Source organism: Stegodyphus dumicola, chromosome 8 (genome assembly GCF_044657685.1).
Source record: "Stegodyphus dumicola isolate Sdum_Otavi_A_Nest chromosome 8, ASM4465768v1".
NCBI classification, from domain to species: domain Eukaryota; kingdom Metazoa; phylum Arthropoda; class Arachnida; order Araneae; family Eresidae; genus Stegodyphus; species Stegodyphus dumicola.
The window spans coordinates 57,333,568-57,354,178 of NC_140775.1; the positions used below are offsets into that span (position 1 = coordinate 57,333,568).

Genomic DNA, 20,611 nt, shown 5'->3' on the forward strand with positions numbered 1-20,611 from the left:
CAATAATTCGGAATTATTTGAAATTATGCCAAATGTCACCTCTTTGTGTTATAAATTTCCCAAGCATTAAAATCAGAGAAGGAACCTTAAACAATCAAATGATGAATTTTACTGAGAGGTGAGAAAATGACCTGAGAGTTGAGTTTCTGAAGAATCCAAGTGATTTTATGACTGATAGATGCATGAAATGGAATAACAACATGCAGAATAATGGTGCAATGTCTTTCTTGATGGCAAGATGAAAACTTTTTAAAGGCTTCATCTAAGATTATATGAGAAAATTCTTTGTCAACAGCAATCGATTTCAAATAATTGAGTTCATGAATAGTAAAGGTTGTGAAGAACTTAGAAAGCTCAGTATACATAAAAGTAAAAAGAAACCATTTTTTGTTTAACAGAGTGACATAATTTAGTATGGGAAAACAAGTAGACAAAAAGTGTTTTTTTGCAAAGTGTAATGTTGGAATCAAATTGAATCATTTAATATCAGGTCTTAAATATCAAGAAAAGAAAGGGCTCTGCTTATGTGATTCCATGCTTACAAGTTGCAAATATTTTGTTTTGTATTCATTTTTAGTGATAAGCGAAAGGAAATTATCAGGTTCAGTTTAAAAAATGAATGGAATAGCTGGAGCAACTGAATTCATAATATAATATTGGTAAAATCTCTTCATTATCTTCAGAAAGCACACATGTTGTCAGTGCTGATGATAGATACTTTATCACAATTTCGACTTTGATTCTTCAAAAATTATTCCTGAAGCAACTTAAATGGTGAATTAGATTTGGATTCTCTTAAAGCTTTTTGCATTTACCAAAAAAAGAATAGGAAAAAAAAGAAAAAAAACTTTTCTTTCTTAATCAATGATATTCATTCCAGTCCATGTCTAATGTCTAATGCTTTCAAAATTCTAACATCTTAGTTTTCCAAAAGTCATTCATGCTGTCTTTGATAGACCGCACTACATTTGTGCTTGCTTTGCTGCACCAGTCAATATACAAATAGCTGTCACTCTTCCCATTTTGCAAGAATTTTTTTTTTCTTTTTTTGCCTTTGAAAAAGATCAACCTAAGTTTGATTGTCCTCAAAACTGTTATTCAAAATCTATGTCAAAAATAAAGTGCTTTTTTTAGCTTAATTTAAAATTTTATATTATCATGCTTTTCTTCTATTTGATGCAGTAAAATGGTTGACCAATTTAATATTTGACTTTTTTCATTATCTGATATTTTTTACCTTTATGAAAAGATATTTTAACTAAAATTTAACAATTACACAAGTTCTTCAATAAAGAATGATGCAGACATTTTTTGGGGGGAGCGAATATTTAGTTTGCACTAATTTAAATTTTCTGCTAGTTATGCGTACATGCTATAAACTGCATTTTATGATGTTCTTTCAAACTACCTCTGCATATTTCATAAAGGCTGAGGATTGACAAAGTATCTTCTTTGGGTACCTTATATCTTTCAATGTTGTAAGCAAACAAATAAGCAAAATTAATGGGTAAAATAGCTACAGGACTAATTTTAGGTTATATAGTAGATAAAGAATATGTTCAATAATTTTGGGGTAGGTATTAAATAACAAAATTTGCCACTTAAATCTTTTTGTTGCTCTAATAAAGATGCCAAAAAGAAAGGTGTTACTGGGATGTAATTTCATAGTTTCATCAAAACTGATATAGTATAATGTACGAAGGAACCTGATATTGACATGATCATATAGTACTGATATAACCATATCTCTTTCTTTCTCGCTTAATTGTCTACTAAAATCCTTTAATTACTGAAATGTTACAGAATAAAACAGTGAATCCTTGTATGATACTTTCTGGATCTTTTTTTTTTTTTTTTTTTTTTTTTTTTTTTTTTTTTTTTTGTCATTTTATACTAATAAAACCAAAATGTGAGAGTTAAAATATTGCATGTCATTAATTGTATCGATCTGACTGAGAAATGCATTTATTTTCATACTGTCATTTATATGAGAATCATTATACTGGGATATTATCTAGCAGATACTAATATAGCAAATATAGGCATAAGTTGTGATTCTAGTTTATGTTGCTGCAACACTGTTCCAGATAAAATAAAAAATACCGTGAATTTATGAGTGAATAATTTGCTATATTATGTTTTAAAAAATTTGATATTTATATTTCCAGTTATTATATTTCTGAAAAATAGAATCACATAAATTCAGAGAAATTTTTAATTTAAATAAAAATTTTTGCATTTAGCAGGAATTGTTATTAAAGGGAAGTTAATTTGTATTTTAATTTTTCATGTTATATGTGTTTAAGAGTATATTTTTTAATTATTTATACAGTACAGAGTCTGAAATCCAGACACTTGGTATCTGGAATGAACTAATATACGAACTTCAAAACCACTAGCAATTTTTTCCAAGAATTTTTTTTTTTTTTTTAATCTGCAAAGTCTATGACTGAAAAAAATCTAATACTCAAGAGGGGTAGATATGCCGTAAAAGTGGTTCTTCTTCAGACTAGCTGAGATTCCTGTATTCACTTTCAAGCACCTGCTATCTATTGAGTCACTGTGCCATTGATTGGCGTCCACCGTTCGTGCGTGCTTCCACCGTTCGTCCATCCATCTGTCTGTCTGTAAAAAAATTGAAATACTGTTGTAAAATTCAACATGTATGTATAATTTGATAATGCAAATAATTAGAATTTTAGTGCAACAAAATGTTTAAAAAATAGCGATAAAAGGATCACATTTTAATAAGTGGTAAGTTTTATAGTAGCAGCTGATATTCAGTATAACACTTAGAAGGAAAATTATTTATGCATGCCCCTCTGTAGGAGATTCTGCTGAGAATTTTACATCTATTCAACTAATTTAATAATGTTCTGAGAATATTATAGTTTTATTCCAATATGTTCCAAAAATATGTTCTATTGATGATAGATCTATTTGGGTGCCTGGCCTTTGAAATGTGTTGAATCCTTGAAGAAACTGCCATTTAAAGTATGCAGTATATAATCAATGGTTGTCCTACTGGTAAATAACACCTAGCTAACTTTAAAGCATATATAGTACTCTGAGCTGCAAAATGATTTCAACATACTTGCAAGCCGTTAGATTTCCTTGCAAGAAACCAGCTGTCACAAGAAATGTCACTCTAAATCAGGCATGCGTAATCCGTGGCTCTTGGGACCTCTTGATGTGGCTCAGATTGCACTTCTGATCCTTTCTCAGTTTTGTGAAGTCAAGAACCAAGAGATCAATGAAAAGTTGAATTCCAATTAGGCCACCATCTGGGATGTGCAGTGGACACCCTATTTTACACTAGTCATTACACAGCAACATTAGTGTCAGGACAAAGCATAAGGTCCATGTCTCAATATTTAATGTGTTGTGATTATGGTGCGTTATTTCAGATTGAACTGAATGCTCCATTTTCATTTGATGATTATGAGTGCTTTTGCCATGCAGTGTCTAGTTAATTTACAATGCCACCATCAGTAATTTGCTGTAGGCTGTATGAAACACATGCCATCAACATAGAATGAATTTTCGAAGTTATAGAAAAATACACTTCTTCTATGTATGTTATTCATTAGTCTCAATAGATATATGATTTTGTAGTTACCCTAATCATGTTATCACAAGAGCTGGGAAAAAAAAAGAAAAAACATACTTACAATTATAATTTTAATGATGAATGAGCAATGAAATATTTTTTTCATTAATTTTGAGAATAAATGTATGAAAATCTCATCAAACTTCAAAATAATTTCGAAATTGGATTTTCAGTTTTTTTGTAAAATTCAGCCATTACTTCATTCATTTCAAATCCATTTGCTGATACTAATATTTCTAAAATATTGCAGCAGAATGCAAATATGTTAAATAAAATTTATACTGATTTAGATATGGAAATAATAGATTTTCAATCTGATCTACATTTAAAAAACAAGAATTTCGTGAACAAACTTTTGTATAGTCATAGATGAGAAAAAATATCCTCACTTAAAAGAAACTTTTCAAAGGTTAGACTCCTGGCTTTGATCAACTTACTATTGCGAAAGTGGTTTTTCAACAATAAACTTGATAAAATCAAAAGTTCAGATCCAGGATAACAAACAAACATGTAACTGATTGCATAAATTTAACCATAACATTGTATATACCAAAGTACTCTATACACAGTGTCAGGTTTCACATTAAAATATCTTTTTTCTGTATTTAATTTACATCTTGTGTAATTTTTAATGTATAGTAATATAAAGAATACATAATTATACTTTTTCTTTAACACATTTTTATAGTTTGTGCATCATACATGTATATAATCAAAATATTAAAAATGCAATATATATTTGTTGATCGCCAAAATTTTTTTAATTTTAAATTTTCATGTGTCAGTTTGAAAGCTGAGTATCACTGCCCTAGACTGTCAAATTAAGTGTGATGGCTGTGTGACATTCAACAGCAAATTGGGGATCAGAACATTGATCATTTCCTTCATACACACATAAGTAATGTTCATCAGCATTAAAAAGAAAAAGAAAAGGGGGGGTAGATTTGTTCCTATTCAGAACATGCTAACATCCTTCTGACCAAATATTATCTATGATGACCGAACTCAGCTTCAATCCAAATTGCTCTGTCTGTATTGTTGAATGCCAATAACAGCATCTTTAATCAATGTTACTACCTTACTTTATCTTTTGCCAGTCATCTTTTAATGATATCCTTTGATGCTATAGGATGCATGGAGGATGGCAAAGCCTTAAAATGGTTTATAGCAGTGCCATTGGGTGCAGTCATTACTGTATCCTGATTGTACAGTCAGTCATGTGAGCATCTCTAATTCTGATAATTATATATGCTTTCTCTAATCCATTGTTATTATCACTGAAAAATGACCATATTACTCTTATCAAGAGGGTGATTGATGTATCTGGTAGACTAACTCAATTTTCTTAACCTATGATTCATCTTCTCTCTAAATCAGATTATTGCTTGTAGCACCATCGAGTACATCTGAAAGGTATATAGCAAAGTACATCTGAAATGTAAATAGCTCATTGAGAGGGTGATTGATATATCTGGTGGACCTACCCACTTTCTTAGCCCATGATTCATCTTCTCTCTAAATCAGGCTATTGTTCACAGCACCATTGAATACATTTCAAAGGCATCTTTGTACATAATTTGTAATTTTGAAGGGAAGGATACATTTAAAATTGCCTATGAGGGAAAACTTTTTTTAATGTCTTTTCCCTGGTGTTGAATGTGTCATCTTGCATCATTGGCACACTGAAAATTCAATCATTTGTGCAACTCTTCGAATGATGTTTGCATGCTACGTTCCATGACTATAGCTGTGACCTTTTTATGTATATATATATACATACACATGTATTTTAATAAAGTGTATTTGGAACCTTCCTTTATTTTATTTTATTTTACTTTTTAATTCTTACAGCATTTCTGCTTCTTGGTAACAGTACAGTGTTGTAAATTTTCTTCTGTTTGTGCTGAGTGTGATTTATGTATGTATTTTAAATTTTTGACTAATTCTTTTTTCCCCTTTAGAAAATGATGAATGTGAATTATTTAGGCAGTGTTAATATGACATATGCTGTATTACCTTTGATGAAACAACGAAAACGTGGTAAAATTGTCTTTGTATCATCTTTAGCAGGCTTAATTGGTTTGTTTGGATACACTGCGTATTCTGCATCAAAATTTGCTCTTTTTGGATTGGCACAAGCGCTCCAAATGGAGGCTAGTATGATATATTTGAATGATTTAATTTATGTAGTTTAGTAAATGCCCTGTTTGCTATCTAAAAATATTTAAATTATTTCATATCTATAAACACAGAAATTAGGTCTATTCATTTTTTAGTCATAATTTCTTGGGATGTCATTTTTGTTTGGTGTAAAAATTTTATATTAGTGTAATGATAATAGCTATTTCAAATAACTCGTAATTTGTAATAATAATAGAAGTTTTTAGTTGTTACGGTTATATTATATGGATTCATCATAAGAACATTTTTATCATTTCAGATTATAATGTTAATAAACTTTAATTAGATGCTTTTAATTTTTGCTCTGTCATGTTACTTTTATATTTCTTGTGCACAAAACCTTACATGCTCTTCTGTTATCAGGACCAGATTCAGGAATGTATATATGTTTTCAGGAATGCATACATGAATATGTATGTATATGCATATATTTGTGTCTATACACACACACATAGATATGTTACATACATATATAGTATATTGCATACATGAATCCATCCGTGCATCCATACGTAGATACATTTCTAAATCTGGTCCTGATAACAGAAGAGTACCAAAAGCTTATTCTAGAAAGATGTAAAAGACATTAGAAATGGTAATAGCATAAGTTGTAACTATTTAAATAATTGTTTGAATTTTATTGAAATGAAACATTACTGTGATCATTCTAATCTGTGCTGTTGTTGTCAGTTGAGTATCTGTTAAATGGAATTTTCAGCAAAGAATTCAATTAGTAAATTGTAAATCTGGTGTATAATAGTTAATTGATAGTCAAGTGGAGTGCAATTCAAAGTGTTCATATCAAGTAATCTGATTTTTTTAATCAAAAATTTTGAGTTGCATATTTCACCTGCCAGGGACAATTTCAAAAAGATCATTCTTAGAAATATGAATAATTTTTAGAAGTTTTATTGTGTATGTGAATTAACTGGCTTCTATATGACCAGATTTTAGATTTCTATAGCCCTTAGATCATGGTTATAAAACTTTGGTTTTATATATTTTGTGTTATACTTTAATCAGTTATCAGTCAGTAATGCATCAACTTTATTTGGCATACATAGTAAGCTGTTTGGTAAAGCTACAAGAGCATTCAGATGGGGCCCAGGCAAATGTAATGACAAGAAAATTGGAAAGGTTACATGGTTGCAAAGTATGTCATTGTTCAAAGTAACTCCCTATATCATACGGAAGATGTGGACACATCCCACCTGCCTATATGTGACAGACACTGTTATGCATATTGTCTCCAAAGCCTGATTGAAATTTGTAAGCTTGAGGCCCTTTCTCTAGGGAAAAAACATAGTAATAATCATTTGTTCTGCAGAACAAGGCACTTTTTGCTTACTCATCATTCTCATATTCACAGCTGGCAAGATTAAACTCCCACTTGCATCATAGGTAGCACAATATTAATCTTATTCTGTTTTCAATAAATTAATGATGAAAATGTTTATTCAAAATAAAATAATTTCAGTTATTCATTACGTTATTTTTCTTCAGTATCAGTGGCTTCATTTTCCGACTTCTTAGAAAGCATCTTCACCAAATATTCTTGCGTACTAAAGTCTTGACTATAAAATAACAAGCTACAATTCCGTTATAAGGGCCGTAAAAAATCACCAAACTACTGTTGATGCCAATGCTACCAAAAATAATTACGGTAACCCTAACGCAAGAAAGGAAACATAATAGTAAATAACTGTCTAAGATTATTGTTTTAGTTTGAATGAAAGGTTAATTTCATGTAAATACATTTTTTCTTATTATAATTTACAAACAAAAAGCTAAACATAACTGAAATTAAACGGGAGATATAATTATGTCTTCCAATATAGTAGAGAATATTTCAGTTTTTTGTGCAAGCATCTGTACATAAACTTGGACAAATAATAATCTAAATGCTGTCGAGCAATGCAACTTATTATGCCATTTAGCATTGCCACACAGCTGCTCTACTGTTTGTCTATGACACTCACTTTCACTTTTACACATATAGTAACGTCAATCCAAAATTGTAGTTGTGATTGACAGTAAAATGGTCAAAACTGGCATTTTGCAGTTCATCCGACTTGTATGATTTCAAGCAGTCAGTATAAAACAATGCTTCCTTCTACGATATTTTCTTTTATGGTGTTCAATAAAGTTTTCGCCGATCGTTCTGGAACAGCAATTAAGAAGAAACATTCATTCGATTCTTTGCATAACCCACCGAAAACAAATTGTGGTAGAAGAACCCACCCAACGTTATTCTTTCTTCTACTAAAAAGGCTTTTGTCTACTTCAACAATTTTGCCTCATCCGCTGATTTTCAAGTAATGCCGAGTAAATAAAGTTGCGTCACATTCCTAACACATTTAACTGTTCCACTCTGCACTCTCTTCTGCTGGAGTTCACAAAATTCAATAGATGTCATCTCCTGACACCAAAAATAGATGAACCTAATGGTTTAAGTAAGGGGATTTTTGATCCTTCAAACTAATTTTGACTTCTTAATCCTTTCTTCTAATTACAGGTTTCTTTTCTGCACCTCTGTTTCGCTACTGAGTTACTGCTAAAACATAATTTTATCTCATGGTTGTTTGAACATAATTTTCTATCATGAATGATGCCTGTTCTTAGAAAAAATTCTATTGTAGACTTTTTGTCATTGGGAAATTGCCAAATTGTTAAATCCATAGGCTTATTAGAAAAGAATTAAAAAATTAAACTAGTGTTTCAATGGCGACTTATAAATATAGAACTATCTAAATTTACACACTTCGGCACCTTCGCTAGATTTGGAGTGCTGTTAAATGTGCACATTTGCTAGATTTGGCGCTTTTGCGTTTATATTTTCGCTGCAATATTTTACGGCTCCTAAAATGGAATAACAATAACAGTTTTGAAAATTAAATTCATTAGCTATTCAGTATTTCTGTTTGGGGGAAAAGTAGTTATTTTTTTTAATTTTTGGAAAAAAGTGGTAATTTGGTAATTGATTAATTAATTAATAACATTAATGATGTCTTATGATTCTTCTGCCTGTTAGGCCCTGTACTTTTTCCAACACTGAGTAACATTTTACAAAGGCTTTCTATTTAGCAATGTATTCCAATGCTTTGAATTTCCTTTCAATAATTAATGTATTCCTTTTCCACTTGATTTCAAAAAATATATTAAAAACAACAAATATTGATACAAAAAACACAGATAGTAACGACAATCCAAAAGCCAACCATTAACTAAAACTTAAGAGCTTTCAAAATTTTCATTTAACTTTTCTTTGCATTCTAGAAGAAATAATAACAGCATACTTTTTTTGATTCAGGGAAGGAGGAATCCTGGTGAAAATATGGGTTATTAAAAGGGGACTGATTATAAGTTTACTTATAAGCTTACTGTATTTATTTTAAAACCAAATTAATGATTCTACCAAGTGCATCTTTTTTATTACTCATTCTTTTCCAGAATGAGTTTTTCATAATGAATAACATTGTTTTAGAAATTGTTAGCAAAATATTTCAAATTAAAATATTTTGAAGTTTCAAATCTAGTTTTGAGAACTTTTGATCTTTAACAGTTTAAAGGTAATCTCCTAAAAAATTAATTTTAGTTGCATTTGGAATTTTTTAATATTTAATATAGAATGAGAACTGAAAAAATAAAGAACTTTCAGCACCTTAAATTTACCATATTCCATCTAATTAACAGATATAAAGTTTTTATGTCAGCACTAATGTTAAGTTTTGAGATGAATATAGGAAGAATGGCATGTTATGTTTTTTGTATTCTTGATGCTCTGAACAGGCCATGATAATTGCTGATAATAAATAATACTGGATAATATAATAAACATATAATTAAATATCAAAGATAAAGGTTTTTATTATTTTCAAATTATCACATATATGCACATGCAGAGTGACTCAAAAATATCTCGTAAAAATGCAGAGGCACCTGAAATAAGCAGATTTTGTAACGGAAAGTGTGTTCAGAAATGACATGCTGAGGTAATGCAGGACCCTGTTGAGTGAAAGGTAAAAGTGTTCTGTTGACATAAATTATCATTCCTTGTGCAGTTTTTATCTATGGAACTGTAAAAAGAAATGGAGCATCTGCTCAAAGCAGATACTTCATAATCATTTCCTATATCTCCTTTGGGTAGCTTCTCTGATTTAGCTACACCTTCATTTTCTGAGGTTACGGCCCTCTTTAACATCCTCTTTTTTTAGCATCGTCTCGAGTGACCTCTTAAGTGGTATGCTTCTCAGCCAAAGGGAGTATGACACCTTAGGTCGACGGAGTTTTACGTCCGATAAGACGAAGTAGGAAAAATTCGTGTTGGTGAGCTCTATATTCATATAGCAATTCATACCATTTGAAATTCATGTAAAGAGTGATGATTTATGCCAGCAGAATGCTTTTACTCATTGTGCAACAGTATCCTGCATTGCCTCAATGAGTTATTTGTGCACATACTCCATTACAAAATATGCTTATTTTTTAATCACTCTTTGTGCATGAATTGAAATGTTGCATTGTTATAATCTGTAAATAGTATTCATTCCTTAATTTAATTTATACTAACATAAATTCATAATTTTAGTCTTATTGTCTGTTTTAGGTTAAGCCATATAATATAAGTGTCACAGTATCTTTCCCTCCTGATACAGATACCCCTGGCTTTGCAGAAGAAATCAAAGATAAGGTATATTGCCTTTTATACATATGTATGGATAGTTTTTTAAATTGAAAATAATTATAGCCTGAAATGAAATGGGCCAAATATTTTAAAATTTGCCATTTATATATTAAAAATAAAATCTTATAGTATTATTTTCTTTAACTTTATACTTTGTATAAACTTGTTTACATCAGTTTAACATTTTAAATGCTTTGTTAAACTATTCTTCTTGTGTTAATGCCGAAAAACAAAAAATGTATGAAGACATTAAATGCAGAAAATTTAAGACATGTTAACAATAGGCATGTTAGCATAACAATTATAGCAGGCTGGTTGTAAAATAACATTTTCTCCTTCTCCGTGTGCCCACCAGCGGCCGAGCAGTAAAGACGCTGAACACTGGTAGTTCGGTCCGAGGTTCGAATCCCGCGAACGGGCTGGCTGCATGGGCGTTTTCGTGGTTTTCCCCATGTGTAACGTGTATACGAGCCAGTTTCCCTTAGAAAGTCCTCCATGAAAGGTATCCCTCCCCTTAGGCAGATAGCCCTAGTGTGCTTTGTCATAATTAAATACACCACACCACACCTTCTCCGTGATTAACTATTTATTGTGAAAATTAAGTCTGAGAAATAAAAATAAATGAAAGTTAAAATTATTCATAACATGGCTTAGGGACATTCACGGCATAAGCCTAGGGATTCTTTGCATTCTGAAGGCTGAAGATAAGCTGAAGTTTGACTTGTCATTAATAAAGTAATTAGTTTTAGTTTAGATTGAAGACATACTAGAAAACTGCATGAAAATTCTGATTAAAGGCTATAACTAGAGATATATTTTCTGTTGGTTATTACTGAAAGTTTAGAACTTTAAAAAAAATTTTTTAATGAGCAGATTTAGGGTAGGAAACATTTTCTTCATTACGAAAAATCAAAATGTTTTCAAAATCTGTTTAATATTAAAAATCGTAACTTTATTATTTAAAGCAAATTGTGTATTAAAACACGTGCCATGAAACCTTCCTAAAACGACTATCTAGGATGTGGAAATAGTCATTTTAGAGAATATGGATATTTTTGATGTTCAGTATTATTATTTAATTATCTTCTGAGAAATACTTCTCACTTTCAGAAGTGGTCATCATTCATTACCTAAAATGAAACATTTCATTTAAAAATTTTGCTTGTTATTTTATCTATGTTAATCTTTAAGAATTTAACCTAGTTCTGTTATTTTCAGCCAGTTGAAACTATGCGCATGAGTGAATCTGGAGGATTATTTTCTGCAAAAGAAGTTGCATTGAAAACATTACAAGATGCTTTTGTAAGCTAATATATTTTAAATCATTTTACGAATGCAAACTTACATGTTGCTTATTAAGCTCAGTATTATAAGTAGACTCATTATTTTAACAATTTATTCAATTTTATTCCTATTCACAGAACAAGAAATTTATGTCATCTATTGGTTTTGAGGGTTGGATATTATGCACATTAGGTAGTGGAACAGCACCTGTAAACTCTGTTCTTGAACTTGTCATGCAAGTAAGTGAAGTATATGCAAATTTTAGTGATAAAAATATTTTACTGTTCTTTTTTTTTTTTTTTTTTTTTTTTTTTTTTTTTTTTTTTTTTTGTGTGTGTGTGTGTGTGTGTGTGTGTGTGTGTGAACTTGTGTAATTTAAATTATACCATTGGCCATTAAAATTGCTATTCATTAAAGGAGCATTCAGCAGGCTTCTTGTTTGGAAATCACATTGGTTGTTTGTGTTGAAGTCATCTTATGCCTCATGCAAGAAGAATCAGCTTCTACTATCCATGTTAAAATCTTACTGTAGCAGGATTGTGGACAATCAGGACTGCAGTTTATCATTCTGTGACACTGCTGGCACCCATGACCGTCTGACGACTATGAAATCGATGGGTCCAGGAGGACCACTGCTGAATACCATACAAAATCTCAGTAGTCCTGGGCTACTAATGCAGAAAAGTACAGGCATGTCCCCTCCTCTCAGGCCTTGTGGGATCATGTCATATACTCTGAGTTAGGAACTTGGCTCATGCACAGTCTGACAAGTGCCCGCATAGATAGTGCATTGATGTCTGCAGCACCATGTCTTGTCACAGCTTCTCTTGATGCTGTAGCAGACAGGCATGCCTAGATTAGTGTGATAAATGACAATACTGGACAGAGGAGTGATACCACATTGTCTTTTCAGATGAATCCTGGTTCTATGTACAGCATTACAATGAACATATCCATACGTGGAGGCACTCAGAAGAATAAACTTTGCTAACTTGCATTTTCAATTGTCATATGAACTGAGGATTTCACACGCTAGTGTGAGGTGCCATTGGGTACACATATTGGTCACCTCTTGTTCACATAGCACGTCGACAGTTACCATTATATTTCAACCAGAGGGTGTTTGGCTATTGCTCTGGCCAGCATGTTCACCAAATCCCTTGCCTATTGAGAATATCTGGTCATATGTTGCTGAGAGACTGGCATGGCAGCTCTCACTGACCGTTGCAGTTGATGAATTCTGGCTTAGAGTTGAATCTGTATGGAATGAAATACCCATACCTGTTATTCAAGCTGAGTTCGACTCGATGCTTTGCCAGATTGTAGCCGTTGTTAATGTCATTTCTGTGTACTGAATTCAGCACATTGTGTACCCCAAATGAACTGCAAACTTAATCATGTCTTCCACCCATTATATTATATATGTACACTGCAAAAAAAAGGGGGAACAGTTCTGTATCTCCCTTTCTGCTTGTCTGATTGACGAAATTCAAATTGCGTTTTCATGCCTCGAAAGCTCGACTTAGGATATATATTAGATTTATACACAGGGTGTTTCATAGATCATGAGACAAACTTGGAGGAGTGGTGGAGCATATTAAAACATGCATTTTTTACAGGAATGTAGGGTCTAAGTTAAGGCAGGAACACACAAAAAAAAAAAAAAAAGACACGAGAGGAAAATGTGTTTATGTACAAAATCAACACAAAGTACTTCTTTGTAGCAATACAGTATTCACAATAAATGTTCAAAATTGCGACCACCAGCAGTGATACATGGTTAGTAACATCGCAGAAGGGATTGACGAGCATTTTGAAAAACGACAGGCATTTCGCGCATGCGTGCAGCCACAATGGATATTCATGCAATGAGGTCCTCCAGTGAGTCAACGGGAGTCTCATAAATAATGCTCTTCAGATGGCTCAATAAAAAAATTCAAGCTGGATAAATCTGGCAGACAGGGTGGCCATCGAACAGGTCCACCACGGCAGATCCATCGGCCCGGAAATGTCCCATCCAAGTAATTGCGGACCCGCACGTGGTTATGGGCTGGTGCACCATCACGCTGGAACCACATGTGATCACGAATGACAGCACTCTCCAAACGGTGGAATGACTCAGCTGTAGACGACGTGCAATAGCTCTTGTACTTGTCTGAGGTGATTCATGCACAATGTTCAAGATGGATTCTTTAATGCGAGGTTGTTGTGCACGTCTTCTTCCACTCCTAGTGTCAGAGGTGGCTTCAAATGACCCGTTTTCACACAGGGACCGATGTAACCACTCGAACATTGTGTGCTTTCACATACGACTGTTCAAAAACTGTTCCTGGTACAACCATAGCGCTGCTGTGCCGTTCCCATCAGCAGCACCATACATGAGATGCATATCAGCTTTTTCCTTGTGCATAAACTCGCCCATCACACTTGACCTCAGAGTTTCATATGATCCTCTGATGCATCGGATCGTGATTTGTCCTTCTTACTACAGTCAAAAGTCGTTAATTCGGACACCCATAATCCGGACCTCAAAGCTACAAACTTTCTGCGCATGCGTCGCGTTGACATGCGCGTGTAAGACCTTTACGGCTTCAAATATGCTTGTGCGCATGCTCATAAAATGTTTACGCATGCGCGTTTAATGTATAACGGACGGTGTAAGCTAAGCCAAAATTATCTAATTCAGTTAATGTTGTAGAGTGCGTTGTTCCTTAATCTTCGAATTGGATCCAGCTTATTATTTTTTGCAGACTGTTACAGCAATTTTATAAAAGTAAGCTTAAACTTTCGATTATATCAAATAGAATTTCCGATATATATTTGTTAATATGTAAAGGATCTAAAGCGAAAGTATGTTTCGAAATCCAAAATCTGTTTATCAATTTCACGCTGCTCGGCGGGGGGAACGCCGCGGCGCGCAATGAATTGGAAGTTGATCTGTCAGCACTATCCTTATCTTCAGGGCAGATGTTTTTATTTTATTTGGCTGATAATTCCTTACCAAATGTAGTATTTCATCTCGATGTGCTCCGTCTTTGATATGATTTAAAACAAGTTCCTCGTCATTATAATTCGCTTCCAATAGTGAAGAAAGTGACAGAGGTTATTGAAAACGAAAAAATTTCGATTGACAAATTAGTCGGTATTCTCGACACAGCAATTATAGGACTTGAACAGCGGAAATTTGTAACTAAACAAGAAATTATGTCTGTTTAATAGAATTAAAGAGAAAGTATTATCACATGAAACGAAGCAACTTAAACAACTTACATTGAAAGAAATGTTTAATAAAGTAAACAAATAGATATTAAGCTTTTTCTTTTTGTAAATTTTGATACCCTTTAGATCATAATTGTTCTTTATTTCATAAATTATGGTTTCATATTTTTAATTTTGTAATTTCTGCATGCCATCTTACGAGATTTAAACTGATGATCTATAATCTGGAAAAATCGATAATCCGGAATCGCCGAAGTCCGGATTAACGACTTTTGACTGTACCACCCTCTACCATTGCATTGCCAGCCAATCACAGCTGTAGTTCCTATTACTGTTAGTGTTCCCTTTTTTGAACATTTATTATGAATACTGTATTGCTGCAAAGAAGCACTTTGCGTTGATTTTGTACATAAGCACATTTTCCTCTCGTGTTTTTTTTTTTTTTTTTTTTTTTTTTCATTCCTGCCTTAACCCGTCACTTTAGACCCTACATTCCTATACAAAAAATGCATGTTTTAGTACGCTCCACCACCCCTCCAAGTTTGTCCTATGATCTATGAACACCCTGTATAGTGTTATTCTAACATAGGTATTTTGACACAAAATCGGACTTTATCTGAAATAACATACTTTTTTTTCCATATTTTGATTCTGTGACTCAAATTATGCATAGATATTAAATTTTGTAATTTTTGGTGAGAAATTATGGAGAAATTTAAAAATTTATCTTGCCGAATTGTTTTCAGTTTGTGCCAGAAATTTTAATTACTTAAACTTGGCAGAATTTTTAATTTATAGTAAACCTACTAACTTTATTTTTTCATTGATGCACAAGAGGAAAAATGGTCTATCATTCCTTCTTTCAGATAATTTTAACAGAGTGCTTAAACCACATTTTCGTTATTATCGTTCAAAACCTACCAAGTATAAGGAAATTTTGAACAAAAGATCTCTAATTTTTTGTAGATATGCTTAGAAATACATCTTCTTTAAGATGATGTTACAAATTTTATAGGTTATAATTCACATTTTTTTTCGAAAAATTTATAACAATTACTTAAAAATACAAATTTTAAAAATAAATCCTAAAAAAAGTGTGAATTTTATTTGGAATTAACCAAAATTTCAAAGTGTGAAAGGAAGAATCAAATAAATTTAATAAAAAAGAGATATTAATAAATATATATCAAATTCAGTTAACATTGAGGAGCTAAAATTTCGAGAGCTAATTTTTTAAAAACTACTTGTGCGACTTTTACAAAACTTGGAAGTTTGGCATAATTTGATTCGTAGAATCGAAATATGGAAAAAAATTGGCATGTCATTTCAGAAAAAGCCGATTTTGTTTCAGAATACCTATATTAATACAATGCTATATATAAATATAATACATATCTGAAGTCGCGCTTTCGAGACATGAAAAATGCAAGTTGAAATTTGTCAATCGGCCCAGTAGAACAGGAGATATAGAACTGTACTTCCCCTTTTTTGCCGCAGTGTACAATAAATCAGATCTTTGTATTTGATTTCCTTCCTGGTGTAGTAATTTTAATGGCCATCGGTGTAAAACAGAATCTGGAAAAGAAACAAGTTGTAATTTATGAAAATAATTGAAATTTGATGTATATAAAATATTTAAATTTGGGGTAAAATGCAGAAATTTGTGTGTTTCATTCAGAATTATTGTATAATTTATCAAAATACGATACTGATAACTACAGTGTTCATTTGATAAATGAGGTTAAAATGTAAGTTAAACACTATTTTTTGGAAAAAAATACTAGTCTTCATTTTATTCTTCAGTCATCCCTATTTTCCATGGAGAGCTATGCACCTGGTGCAGCAAGTCATTCCATTAGAAGAGTAAGGCTGAAAACAAAACACTGAAGGTGACAGTGGTATCCCTGTTTGATGAGAATTCCATTTCATCAAATCAAATTATCAAGTTTGGAAACAGGAAGAAGTTGTTAGTGAATAAATAAGGTGAATGAGAAATGAATTCAGAATGCAATGTTATGGAATTTTGCATTGCATTGATCAGTTTGTAGGACAGTGTATTACCTAGGAAAAAGACTATTTTGATATGACAGGCTGAACCATTTCTATTTCATCTCTTCTTTCAAATGGTCCAATGATGTTCCATAATAGTTTGTTATTCTTGTTTTCTTTTACTGCAAGTAGCCAACACGATTTTTTTTTTCCTTAGGAATTCCAAAAAGGGGGGAGGGCAGCCATCACCTTCCCAACTTCCAAAAGAGTCTTTTCCATTTTAGGCATACTTACTCAACTTACTGTCCACTGCTTTCCTTCAGGTGTCATATTTCATCTGCAGTCATGAATTTACAAGAAAAGTCCTGCAGATTTGGTTTTAACAATTCCAGATACTGCTGTGACTCTCATGTAAATTTTTGATTGACAGTCGACAATGATTGCACTCATCATGCACACAGCTTTTTCATTAATTTTCTATGCAGAATACTATTGTGCTGTCATTTATTTGAAATGTCAACAGGTCCCAGCAGTATTGCACTCTTCCTCTTGCAGGTCTTACAGTAATACCGAGGACATTTTCAATAATATTTGTCACAGTGAGTGCAGCTAGACACTCAGAAGGTGTTTAACTTCAATATAAGTTAGATTACATTTAAACTTACATATCAAGAAATAAGCTGTTTTCAGCCCTTGTGAAGAATTCCCGTGAATTTCTTTGAACACCAATTTGTTCTGAGCAAGCATTCACATTTTTAAACAAAAATGTTTTTCATCACTGCATTGAAATGCTTTTCTTCTCCCATATCCCTGAAACTAGCTGCTGTAGTACTTGCTTCAGACATCATTGAACAGTGCATCAGTATTGGCTGAAATATAGCCTGATCTACTTTGAAGAATGCCACTTGCCATCCATGATGTCACCGAATGAATTCTGGCATCTTCTTGTAGAAATTTATGTTATAAGAACTATCTGTTAACTGTGGTAGGCATAGCCAGATGCGTTTATCTATATTTATATACAGCTTTGCACTTGTGTATGCTGATTCAGTTGAACATAGCCTAAAACATTTTTGACAATTTAGGAAATAAAATAATTTATGTATTACAAAATACATATCAAGAAAGAATAACCATAGCAAACCATATGTTCCAGAACTTTTTGTCGGTGGCAATTCAACTATGAGCATTTCATATTTATTACTTATGCCTGCTGTTGTGAAAAGTAAGATTTTTATTGTTTTCTCACCTCTTGAATCTGTATATGAAGCTATGTGATACAGAAAATATTTTTTGTTCCTTTATTAATCATTGATGATTACATTAAAAATGGTAGAATCTTTTGCTTTTTGTATACAAGAGAGAAAAAATGGGTGTACTGCAATGTACAGTGCAACTTTAGTACACTTTGTTATTAATTTATTTAATGTTTAAAACTTATCAAAAACTGTATTAATTTTTTTCCATGACTAAATATTACTTGAACAGCTGGTTACACACTTTTCCAACTGAAATAGTGAATCAAATAAGGTAAACTAAACATTTTCATGAACATTTGGTGACAACAGGTTTCAATCACAGAAAACTGATCAAATAAGTACTAAAGTATGACAGCTTTTCTAATTTCAAGTTTATACATTCATGTTCATTTTGCTCTGCCCATTGCTTTCAATATAAAAATGAGTTTTTGCTGCTGAAGAAGAGAGACCTGTGCCTGATTGCCCTTTAATCAATAGAGTTTATTCAAAATTTATTTCCTTTTTTGACTAATTTAAAATTTTTCATTAACATGTTCCTCTTTCATTTGATTTTATGATTATTTTCTTGAAATGGCATGTGTAAATAATTCATTTCTTCAAAAATATGACGAAGGATACAGTTTTAAGATTCATAATTCATAGTGAAAAAAATCAAAAAATCAGTTTCTGCTTAGTTAAAAATAGCCCTATCTTCTCTTTCAAATATCATAATGATTATAAATTCCGTCCTTCTCATAGTATTTCTGCTTATAGCAATAAAGTTTGGTAATTGGAATTCATAGCATCACAAAGATTTGAAAATAAACAACTGTTAAGTGCTTGGCTTTAAATGAAATTAGTGTTTCTTGATGGATCATACAGTTTGTAAAAATGATATGCTTGTAGCCATCGGTTTTTAACTTGCCATCCATGATGCTTATACTTGTGATGGCAATATGCTTATACAAATCAACACATCATTGTCCTAGCACCTTCTCTACAGATGTCAACATATCAGAGAGTCATTAATGTATATGCTTTCCCCAGTTATGCATACTCTCAAAGGATAAAACTTTCAAAACAATTATTCTTTATGTAGATTTCCTTCACATGCTTGTCTTATATAAATTAATAACTGTGCAAAGTTAGAAATGTGAATAGATTCATCCAAATGAATTGCAAACTTTGGGATGTTCTTAAGCTTATAATAAGCTGCTGCAATTGATCATTACCATTTAAAAAATTCATCTTGATACACTATCATTTGATAAAAGAATTTTTTTTTAATTTCATCTCCATACTTTTTCTTGTGAACTCTTTCTGACATTTTTATCCTAGCAGCACTTTTTGCAGTTACATACGATGCAAGTAAATATGTTTTATTGACAGAAATAAATTTCTCCACATGTTATATTTCTATATTTTGGGATTTTAGAAGAAATTTTTATTAATAGAAACCTAGCTCACATTTAGATACTCATAATTTTTCACGCCCACCAGCGGCCGAGCGGTAAAGTCGCTGAACACTGGTAGTTCGGTCCGAGGTTCGAATCCCGCAAACGGGCTGGCTGCATGGGTGTTTTCGTGGTTTTCCCCATGTTTAACGTGTATACGAGCCAGTTTCCCTTAGAAAGTCCTCCACGAAGGCATCCCTCCCCTTAGGCAGATAGCCCTAGTGTGCTTTGCCATAATTAAATACACACACCACCATAACTTGTCACATATATATCATGTATTTAAATGCAAGTAGAATCTGCTATAATTTCTCATCTCTTTCATTTTTCCTTTCTATAGAAAAACAGGGTTATAATTAATAATAGTATGATTTAGGGATCTTAAACCTAGGGAGTAATAAAATAAGATTGAGTTTCTTCTAGAAGAAACCTGTTTCTTTCTGGACACTGAAAGAAATTATCCATGATATATGTATTAGCACAGGGTTTCTAAAACTTTTTTCAGTCATGACCCCTTTTTATCATTCAGAGTTTTTAACGACCTCCCAGGACCCCATAATATTTACAAAAATTTTGTGGTACCCCATGAGCATTGCGCAAATCCGTGAGTGAAACTGTCAATTTTTTCACTTTTACTGTAATATAGTATAGTATTGCAGTTTTAGGTCATTAACTTTATTTTCTAATTTTAAGACATAGAACAATGTGAAAATTTTATGCAAGTAACAGACAAAATGACAGCGTCACGTGCAAAGCAAGGAAAATGAACATTTATGTTATAAAAAGAATGCCTCGAAACATTTTCATTTTTTTCTTTGTCTGTATTTTCTTATCTTTATATATTTTCAGATACATTATGTAAAAATGTTTGGTAATTGTAAAATTATTATAATAAGTTAAAGAAATATCAAAACTGCTAAAATTTTTGGTGAAAAAAGTGAACATAGAATAA

The 20,611-nt window shown here is 32.0% G+C and overlaps 2 protein-coding genes across 7 annotated transcripts in view; one reads left to right on the plus strand and one right to left on the minus strand.

The window, feature by feature from the left end:
• The window catches only part of Kdsr (3-ketodihydrosphingosine reductase), a 56,839-nt gene that overhangs the window by 26,610 nt on the left and 9,618 nt on the right, over window positions 1–20,611 (plus strand). For 3 of the 5 annotated variants that reach the window (XM_035352348.2, XM_035352345.2, XM_035352346.2), the window contains 4 exons: window positions 5,572–5,763; window positions 10,398–10,481; window positions 11,694–11,777; window positions 11,897–11,998. In XM_035352348.2, the coding sequence (XP_035208239.1) occupies window positions 5,572–5,763; window positions 10,398–10,481; window positions 11,694–11,777; window positions 11,897–11,998 (462 nt within the window). The remainder of the gene's footprint in view (window positions 1–5,571; window positions 5,764–10,397; window positions 10,482–11,693; window positions 11,778–11,896; window positions 11,999–20,611) is intronic. The other 2 variants (XM_035352347.2, XM_035352350.2) reach the window with 1 other exon arrangement.
• Window positions 2,420–20,611, minus strand: part of LOC118182964 (tubulin polyglutamylase complex subunit 2) — a 45,167-nt gene continuing 26,975 nt past the window's right edge. The window contains exon 8 of one of the 2 annotated variants that reach the window (XM_035352351.2): window positions 2,420–2,625. In XM_035352351.2, coding sequence (XP_035208242.1) covers window positions 2,550–2,625 — 76 coding nt within the window. In that variant the 3' untranslated portion in view covers window positions 2,420–2,549. The remainder of the gene's footprint in view (window positions 2,626–20,611) is intronic. The other variant, XM_035352352.2, reaches the window with a different exon arrangement.